The sequence below is a fragment of the Lycium barbarum genome, chromosome 2 (genome assembly GCF_019175385.1).
Source record: "Lycium barbarum isolate Lr01 chromosome 2, ASM1917538v2, whole genome shotgun sequence".
NCBI classification, from domain to species: domain Eukaryota; kingdom Viridiplantae; phylum Streptophyta; class Magnoliopsida; order Solanales; family Solanaceae; genus Lycium; species Lycium barbarum.
In genome coordinates this window covers 150,127,214-150,137,738 of record NC_083338.1, presented here as the reverse complement: position 1 = coordinate 150,137,738, position 10,525 = coordinate 150,127,214, and the positions used below count along the sequence as shown (strand labels likewise).

The 10,525-nt window shown below is 36.1% G+C and overlaps 1 protein-coding gene across 1 annotated transcript; it reads right to left on the bottom strand.

Annotated features, from left to right (window-relative positions):
- Nucleotides 1-684: 684 nt before the first annotated feature.
- LOC132628089 (probable LRR receptor-like serine/threonine-protein kinase At4g36180) lies at nucleotides 685-4,434 on the bottom strand. The gene has a single exon (XM_060343795.1). The coding sequence runs from the start codon at nucleotides 4,270-4,272 to the stop codon at nucleotides 946-948; it is 3,327 nt and encodes a 1,108-aa protein (XP_060199778.1). The 5' UTR covers nucleotides 4,273-4,434; the 3' UTR covers nucleotides 685-945.
- Nucleotides 4,435-10,525: the final 6,091 nt, after the last annotated feature.

Genomic DNA, 10,525 nt, shown 5'->3' with positions numbered 1-10,525 from the left:
ATAAACGAGATGTACTAATGCCTGGGAATCAGTGACCCCACAATTTCCATTTTCCCATAACATAAATAGTCTGGCTTCAGTTTTCACTGTCACATTAACGGCTACTTTCTCATTTTCCCTAATTTCCACTTGTACTTATTCTCCCTATATTTTTATTCATTACTCTTTTGGCGGGAATTCATTTGTTGGTCCCACCTGATTCCCTGAAATCTGAATTATAAAAAAGTACACTTCCCCACTTTATTAACTACACAACATAATTAGCAGGTGTAGAATCAATTACTCTCCTTTTTCCCCTCAAAATATATTGTAGTACTCCTCTGTCTCAATTAGTATGACATGGATTGAGGAATAATCATTTAGTGTCTAATAGAAAATAAAGGTTGAGCCAGAAACCTTGAGATCAGAGGCGGAGTCAGGATTTGAAGTTTGTGGGTTCGGGATTCTAATTCGTTTAAGGTACTGGGTTCTAAAGTCACAATTTATACATATTCAACGAATTTTTCAAGACAAATACAGGGTTTGAACCAAAGTTACTGGGTTCGGCCGAACCCGCAACCCGGTGGCTGCTAAGTACTAATGGTTGGTGATATCTATTGAATTGATTCCACATTTCGTTATATAATCAAGTTCATTATCATGAGCATGTGCCTAATGAACTGTACATTTGCTCCCATCACAATGTTGAAGAAAGGTGAGGTCTTTATTTGTAAACACAAAAGAATCAAAGGGTTGCAACAAACATTGAGAAAGCAGACTTGAATTTAATACTTGCACACAACTAACCAACTCTAGAATGAACAATGTACAAACAATATTTTGTTTTCCTGAAGAAAAAAGAAGTTAATGACAATGAATGGAGCAATAATACATTGAAGAGATACATGCACAACATTGAACTCAGAAAATGAAGGAATTTTTCTTGCAAATTGAAATGAATTTTCATCACATTGGTGAAGGAAGAGTTGTAGGATCAGCTGAAGAGGGAATATCCGGACCAACTCGACAGCCTTCAAGCATGAACACAATATCTGTCATCGCTGGTCTTTCTAGAGGATCGGGCATTGTGCAAAGCAAACCGACTTTGATTCCCAACAAGAACTCTTCCCATTCCGATGATTCAGGATCCAATTCAAGCAAACCGGGCTCGAGCAATTCAGAAATTTGGCCTCTTTGTAGTTGTCTCTTCACCCACTTGACAATGTCCTCGTCCCCGTTGAACATTACTGGCTTTCTTCCTGTTAGTATCTCTAACAATACAATCCCAAAACTGTATACATCAGCTTCTTTTGTGGGTACTCCAGTCAATGTCACTTCAGGTGCTACGTAGCCAAGAGTTCCAACCGGGGTGGAAGATGTTGAAGTCTCAGCTGTGGTTGGGGTTGCTACTAGGCTTAGTTTATCTAAACCAAAATCAGAAAGATGTGCTTCAAAATCTGCATCAAACAATATGTTTTGTGGTTTAACATCGCCATGAACTATTGAAACTGAATGAAGGTAAGCTAAGCCACGAGCAATGCCAAGAGCAATCAGGTGGCGCATTGGCCAATTGAGTACATGGCCATCCTGATGAGACGCCTCTTGTAAAAGTGTGGCAAGATTTCCATTAGGCATGTAGTCGTATACAACTAGTCGAACATCAGGTGGGGGTCCAGCATAGTATCCACGAACAACAGTCAAATTGCGATGTCTGACCTTGCCAAGGGATTCAGCTTCCTTGCGGAATGTGTTCACTTCGATCGATGTATCAGGAAGGCGGCGGATGGCCAAGACCATTCCGTCTGCAAAAGTGGCTTTGAATACTAAGCCATATTTTCCACGGCTTAACACATTTTCCTCATCAAATTGCCTTGTCGCTTCTAAAGTCTCTGCATAAGTGATCTTGTTGTTGAACATAACAAGCTTTGGACCTCCATTCTCTCCACTTCCACGGCCCGTTTCTCCTCCTGAGCTCCCACGGGCCGGGCTTCGCTTCTTCCCTTCAGCTGCACCTCCTCTTAACCTTTTGTGCCAAAGTATAAGCCCGTAAATGTACCCACAGCAACACACAGCCACGAGAAAAGCCCCTACCGCAGCCAAAACAATGAACAAAATCAACTTCTTTCTTTTCTTTTTTCCATTATTGCACCCCGCCAATGGCTTTCCACACAAATCTTTATTCGCAGCAAATAAAGAAGGGTCCTTGAACCGAGAACCCAACGCCTCTGGAATCTCACCCTCGAGATGATTATGGGAAACATTCAAGTACTTCAGGCTGGAAATCAGAGACAAATTCGAAGGAACTGATCCACTCAAATTATTTGAAGAGAGATCCAGCATTTCCAAGTTTGATAATCTCGACAATGACTCTGGGATTCCCTCCTTTAATCGATTCTGACCCAAATCAAGCTTCCTTAGATGAGATAAGCGTGACAAATCCTTTGGAATTCGACCTGTTAAATGATTTCCTCGAAGCTCAAGCACTTGAAGGCCAGAACAGTTACCTAACTCTGCTGGAATTGAACCATTAATACCACTTTTAGACATGGAAAGAACTTTCAAGGATGTAAGAAACCCAAACGTCTTAGGAACTTGCCCGGTAAAGGCATTAGATGACAGATTCAAATATTCCAAACCAGATAAACTGCTAAAGCCCTCAAGAACATCTCCAGTTAACTTGTTCTCTTGTAAAGCCACAACTTTTAGACTTGGCAACCCGAAAATCTCAAAGGGTAATTCACCAGATAGGTTTTGTTTGCTCAAATCAAGAGTTGTCAACCTCAACAAACTTCCAATACTACCCGGAATGTTCCCCGAAAACCCACAATTGCTAACATTCAAACTCTCTAACCCATGCAACCTTCCAATTTCTCTTGGAATTTCACCGGAAAACACGTTGCTAGACAAATTCAAAGTACTCAAATTGCTAAGCAACATAAGGTTCTCAGGCAAACTCCCATTCAAATTATTCATGCTCAAATCCAAAAACGCAAGCTGATAAAGACTCCCCAAACTAACTGGAATCGATCCATAAAACCGATTACCATAAAGAGACAACATTCTTAACCCTGTCAAATTACTCAAGAACCCTGGAATCAAACCCGAAAATCGATTTCCACCAAGATCAAGTACCCGTAACGAAACGAAATTCACAACACTAACAGGAATTTCACCAGTTAATGAATTGTTACTCAATCTAAGCTCTTCAAGAAACCTTAAATTCCCTATAGCATTAGTTAGAGTACCCGAAATTCCATTCCCAGACATATCAAGAACCTTCAACGACGAAAAATTCGTCAACCATTCAGGAAAAACACCATTTATGTGATTCCCGTGAAGGCTTAAAACCTCTAAAACACTTGAACACGTTGTGTTTGTGTTTCCGGGTTTAGTTAAACCCGTGAGTGAATTAAAACCCAACTCAATGATCCGAATAGCACAGAAAAATGATGTAGGGACCACCCCGGATAGTTGATTTCTTGATAATGAAATCACCTGTAAACTTGAAAGTGAACCGATTGTTGATGGGATTAGTCCCTGTAAATGATTATCACTAATACTCAAATGTATTAACGAAGAAATTTTGGATATTGCTGAAGGGATAGTTCCGTAAATTTGGTTAGAATCAAGCCAGAGGTATTCTAAGTTCGTTAAACCTCCGATACTCGTCGGAATCTCACCGGAAAAACGGTTAAACGACAAGTTTAAGAGTTCAAGCTGAGAACCCGTTGAAAAGTTACCGGGAATGTTACCTGAGAGGAGATTAGAAGAAATATCAAGAAACCTGAGATTTCTAGGGACATTACCGAAGACCTGACCTGAGATGAAGTTATGAGCTAAGTTCAAAACCTGAAGGTTAGTAAGGTTTGAAATTTCCAGTGGGAGTACACCGGAAAAAGAGTTGTAATGTAAGTAAACGGCACGTAGCAAAACACATTGAGCTAAAGCGCGTGGGATAGAGCCGTTAAGGTTGTTAGAATGGAGACTTAACCTACGCAGCTGGCGTAAGTTAGCAAGCTGGGAAGTAAGGTGTCCTTTTAGTTGTAAACCAGCTAGGCGGAGTTCACGAACTCTGTTAGAGTAACAAAGAATGCCACGCCAATCACAAGGTGCTGATGATGTGGATGAATCCCAACCGTCTAATACACCAAGTGGGTCTTCTAGATTATGTTTGAATGAGATTAATGCGTTGATTTCTGTTTGGGTCACGTTATCGGAGATGGAGAAAACAGTGGCACATAGTAATGTGAGTGCTGCCACAACCACTAACGGAAGAAAAGTAGCCGTTGACATGAGAAAAAATGGTGGTGAAGGTGGGGTGGTAATGGAGGATGTGTTTGGAAGTGGGGAAGAGAGGAGCGTTATGAGCAAAATAATGTTTTAGTTTACAGAAGGAGAAGAGGAAGTGCTGACAAGACCAACGCCATGTGTTGCGCTTTGCACAGTGGCTTTTTGTGAAAATAAAAACAAAAGTTATACCGCAGGTGTTTACGCAAAATTAGTACTCTCATCTCACGACCCAGTTTATGTGGTTGACTGGATTGGTGATACGGTAAATTATTTTATAAAATTAAATTATTTTTAAATATAAAAAAGTGGCATTTTTTTTAAATATACCAATAATAAAAGTATGTCACATAAATTGAAATAGAGAGAGTATTCATTTATGTGGCATAGAGTCGATTTGATTAATCTTTAAGTTAAATTGGATTAAATTAATTTAATATGATAAAATTAAAAATTTGATACTATTTAAAAAATATATATGAAAAGTTGCAACGTACTTTGAATCTTAAAAAATGAATCGTATCACATAAATTTGAATAGAGGAAATATAATTTATTGTGATTAAGTGATTTAGTAAATTAAAAATGTGGATCATTTGATTACGATTAAATATTTCTTTGCTTCAGTTATCGCATTATTTTGTTATTGTTACTTTCCAATTTTTGTGAATCTATGTAATGATTTCTGTATTATTTGTTATATCGGCTTTATTCTTGTATTTTATTTTAAAACTGCTTCGAGATGAGTTACTTGAGTTGAGAGTCTTTCGGAAAGAAACATTCTATCTCCACAAAGTAGGTAAGGTCGATGTAAGTTCTACACTCCTCAAACCCCACTTATAAACTTATACTGAGTATATTTTTATTGTTATTGTAACTATGAGTAAATAAAAGAAACTTTATACTCAAATTCATAACATTTATATATTGGCTTTGAGCCGAAAGTCTACCGAAAATAATTTTTTCTACCTCCAAAATAAGGATAAAGTTTGTGTAGTCCTGCACCCTCCCCATGGACTCCACTTTGGGTAAGTTTTTTACTTTTGCCCTTGGTGGGTGCCTACGGAATATTTTCTTATTTCTTTTTGCCTCTCTGTTGGTTCCGTTTCCCGTTTTACCTCTTTCCAGAAAGGTTGTCTCATTCGCAACAATAGGAATATGGGGAGAAGTGATTTAGTTATACAAATAAATAAATGTAATAGAACATAGATTAAATAAACGTACCCGAGGGAAGACATTCGGAGGAAAATGATCAAATTTATCCTCTAACTTTATGAATAGATGGGGTTTGATTTACCTTTAACGCTACTAAATGAATTGGATTTGCTCATATTGATCAAGGAAAAAAACTTTTCTAATGTGTGCCTTTTACAAGGGCAGATGGCCAAGTTTCCCTTAAGCTATACATAATGAATTAGTTATACCACTGAATTTTAAAGAACAAGTAATGATTTCGGCCGTAATAATTTCATCTTCTTCAACGCTCAGAACCTCCAACAATCTCACAACTCAATTTAATCACAAATCTTTTGTAATAAGTTTAATTTGTTAACGACTAAGATAAGAAGATAGCATTAGTTTCTTCGTACGCATTAAGGGTTGAGTTTCACCAATATCCATTTTAACATAGTACATAATATATGTACTTTTTAAATGACTCGACTTATATAATTTAGGACTCCCCATAATTTAGCTGGACAAAGTGGAGTCTGAAAAAAAAGGGTTACCTTTCTGCGGCTTTTGACAAAATAGAGTTATTATTCCTTCATTAATTGACAATATGGATGAGGTAAAAGAGCAATTGTAATGATTAAATGGGACTGGATTCTTTGTATTTTTTAGTTGAGGGTCACGTAAGGAAACACAAGTTATCAAATGTATAGTGTTCATTAAAGCCGAACTTCACTCCTTTAGCCTGATTTGTGATTATGTTCTTTAAAGTTTAGATTGATTAATAAAAAGGCATTTTTCTTTTCATTTTAGTAATCAATATCATGAATAAGGGCCCCTTTGGTGTCCAATTACTCTCTTTTTTTTTTTTCATCCGAAGTTGAGTAATTGCATCCAAGCCCTGATTAGCAAAAACTTTTCGCGCTTGATGTATACACCAAACCAGTAATTGCAAAACATGTGTCTTTATATATACAATTATTACTAGACCATATTTCACTTAAATTTTTAACTATTAAGGTTAACTCACGGGTTTGGTATAAACATCCGGCGCGGTAAATATCTACTGCCCCACAAACAATCTGAATTTGCGTTGAGTAAGACCCATTAAAAAAAAATCACTAGCTCCCTAATAAGATTTCTTTTCATACCTAAAGCTAGACCCCAACATTAATTTGATCATATTCATTGCCTCTTTCAATTCCATCACTTTTAAGATGTGAGGATGTTCAATGCAATAAACACAACTCTTTGGACCATTTTTCACTATCACGCACTACTCGAATTCTTATGGTTGGGATATGGGATGTTGAGTTGGTTTCACGTAGATATGGTTTGAAGTAGTATACATAGATGTAGTTGCTAGTACAATTGATATACATTGATATCATATCTGTTACTCCCAAAATAGTCAACCATTAATTCGAACAAACCAAACATCATAACAATAGAAACGTTTCCCGTTATCTATAGTCTATATGGGGTTGCTTGGTTTGCCACACTAACAAAATAATTTCAGCATAAAATGTTGTATAAATAATACCGTTTAGTTGAATGTACGAGGTAAAAATAACCATCTCATAACTTAATTTAGTATTTCGTTGCTCTTTTATCGCAAATAGAGATAAATCAATTTTGTTTTCAATTTATATATATATAAACTTTTGAATCCTCTTAAAGTAACTAAGGTAGTTAAAAATTGTTGGAGGTCGTAAATTTGATTTTTTTAATCCTTTTATTAAAATTTCGGATTTCGATATTACTTAAAGTAATTAATCGCCGCATAACAATTTCTCCATTATAATCATCACACATATAATCAATCCTTGAAACAAAAGACTATATTAATGATGGTATTACTCATACAATTATGTGGAATGGTACAAGACTAGTCTCTGTTTTAATGATGTACTCAAGAAAAAAACAAGAAAGATAAGATACATATTACTAAGATTAGGGTACATGATTAAGATTTTATAAGGAGCATGCTTTGAGTGAACCAAATGAGTTGACATGTCATCTCTGACAAAAGAAATGGTGATATGCTAAAGGGACAATTAACCCAGTAATTAGGAAGAATAGCAATGAAATTGCAAAATATTCTCTAGTGATTTTGTGAACTCAACTTGTTACTGTTCAGCATTCATCTAAGTGAAAATTCCGCTTGAAACAGAAAAGCAAATAAAAACATTTCGGGATATGCAAAATTTGAAACGATATACTGCTTAAAATTTTATTAAGAATTTATTCGCACCTTATGTTCATATCAAATCAATAGATGTATGATATGTGTTTGTATATAAAAGCTCTTCACTTAACCATGATAAGTTAATATAGTTTGGTGTAAACACTCAATATAGAGAACCTTTCAGCCTTGCAAAAACATGGTGTACGGTGAGATTTTAATTCCTGTATGTAAGGAATTTAAGTTGTCCTTTTTATTGTTGTACTCGCAGAATGTGGGATTGAAGTTGCCTTCATGTTTTGTCAATGGCGATATGTTCCATGCCATCTGGTTTTTTGTGTTTGTAAAACAGAAGTGGTCAGCTTAAACATTGCAAGTATCTTTTGGTTTTCTGAATATAATATTGAAGAGGAATTTCCTTACGAAGGTGAAAGAAAAATACTCAGATAAGGACTATTAATAATTCTTGTTTAAGAATCCGCGACTTTTCTAGCACAAAAAAAAAAGTTGAATCAAACTAGTACAAAAAAAAAAAACACATTAATAGGTTTCACACACGAAATTCGTGCGTGAAGCAGCTCTTCTGTTTTTTTTTTTTTTTTTTTGTGTTACCTTTCAAATCACATTTTTTTTCCATACTTTGGGCAAAGATTAGTCATGTTTCAAAACCCCAAAATATCAATATTTTATATAAAACTTAATATCTTTTTTTGCATACAATAATTTCGGCTCATTACATCAAGTCCACCTAAATGTTTGGATCGTCGTTTTAGGCGTTCTAAAGTGCCCCGAAGTAAGTTTTGAAACTTGTCATATTTATAGGGTTTTGATTTAAGTGTTTTATTATATTTGAATGTACAAATATAAATATTTGATTTAATAATAATTCATCCAATACGAGAGGTTTATACTAATTAAAAAATAATTCATTCCATTTAATTACAATACTAATTCAAAGCAATACAATAATAAATTACAATAATAATACAATCTTCAAGTTCTAGAGGCTCTATTACTTCGAGACGTGCTTGTACTACCACGGCCTTGTTACCCACACGAACGTTTGTCATGACCATATTGCTTACATGTAGAGCACTTGCGAGAATAAGTTCTTTCACTAACATCCATTTGATTGGGTCTACGACTCCGTGAGTTAATGCCCAATTTCCTGATGTAATCCTTGTTAGCAACCATCGAAAACGGCTCGTTTGGCCAATAAGCTTAATTACCAAGTGGGTGGAATTGGTCAGAATATGCTCTAAGGTAACTGTGGACCTTGTATTCCCCCGCCACATAACTTGTTACCATTTTTCTCATTCTCTCGAAGCACTTGATAGCATGAGAACACGGCATGTGGTACATTTGATACTTACCGCAAGTGCATGTTCTTGTTGCCTCATAAATGGTATGCACGTTTCCACCCTTACCGTTGCGATAACCCGTCCTAACTTCATACCCCCAACTTAAAGTATTTGCTTGTCCTCAAGCAAGCCATACAAAACCATGACTCAATCTAACACCTAGATATTATAGAATAACAATGTCTACATTGGTTTTGACTCTGAACTACCGGCATGCATGTTTTCCTTTAAACGACCACCCCCAACTCTCTACTTTAAAACAATATGCATAACTCAAGAACACTACGACTAACAATGAAGCTTCAATGAATGACATTACATTATCGAACATATTATGGTGCACACAAACGCTACTTTAGGTGGTCACTTTATTTTGTTCAATTCTCATCCTTATGCCCTCACATAGACCAAAGAATGTCCCAACACACATATATACGACAAGAATGGGACGAAGACGAAAGAGAAGAGAAAGACACTCACACTCACAACGACAATTCATATTTACACATGCAAATACCATAGGCTTGCCCTTATTTTCTATGTTTTCATCCTAGGCTCGTTCGGTTGTGATCACATTAGGACTTGTTTCGGCTTGTAATGTAGGTTTAGGGACGGGTCGGATACTTTTTGGAAATTAGTGACTCACCCTCCTTGAACACTACAACATCTTGTCACCTTAATTCGCCTCTTTTCTTTCCACCCCTTTATTTTCTTTCAGTTTTCGACCTCGATGTGGTTTTACTTCTAACCAACTTACAATTCTTTTTGCGTTACAATTTTCTGATTTTTTTTTTCTTATTATATATATATATATATATATTTATACGCAACTACCACATCGAATCTCCACTAGCAAACTCCACCACCCCCCAACTTATGTTTTTAACATGTACTCCACATTTAATTCACCCCAACTTAGGCATTTTGCCTCCTCTAACTAGTAGCATCAAGGAGGGAACGGGTGCGAAGATGGATTAATTTCACAAAGGGTAAGGTTTCATAATTTGCTAGCCAAGAAAAAGGTCAAAAAGGCTCAAAAGGGAAACTAAGGGTATTTAACACTTTTGGTAAGGATTATTTAGGCAAAGTGACTATTTCAACAAAGAAAGCCTAAGATCATTTCACAACCAAACTAACTTTCGCATTTCAAACAAGACCAACCGGGCAGGTTCTAGATTATACATGCATAAACAGAATCAAACTAATACTTCACACACACATCGGCATAAGGACAATAATTTTTACACTTGTGACTTCCTAAGTAGTAATTCATCACACACAACACCCCAATAATCACAATGTCATATAAAGAATCAATCATGTCAGACAATAACTGTTCTAAGTATGCATTTTTGAAAATTTCGAGGGGTCCAAAAATTTCAACAAAACACAATACATGCCATTAGTTGCCAGTAGTACCAAATAAAACAAAATTACTCTATTCAACCTAAGTAAACATCCTAAACATGCCAGTTTCAACAAAATAAAACCTCCCTCAGGAAAAGAACTCTGGCAAAGAAAATCCGAGGAGGTTCCTACCCCTA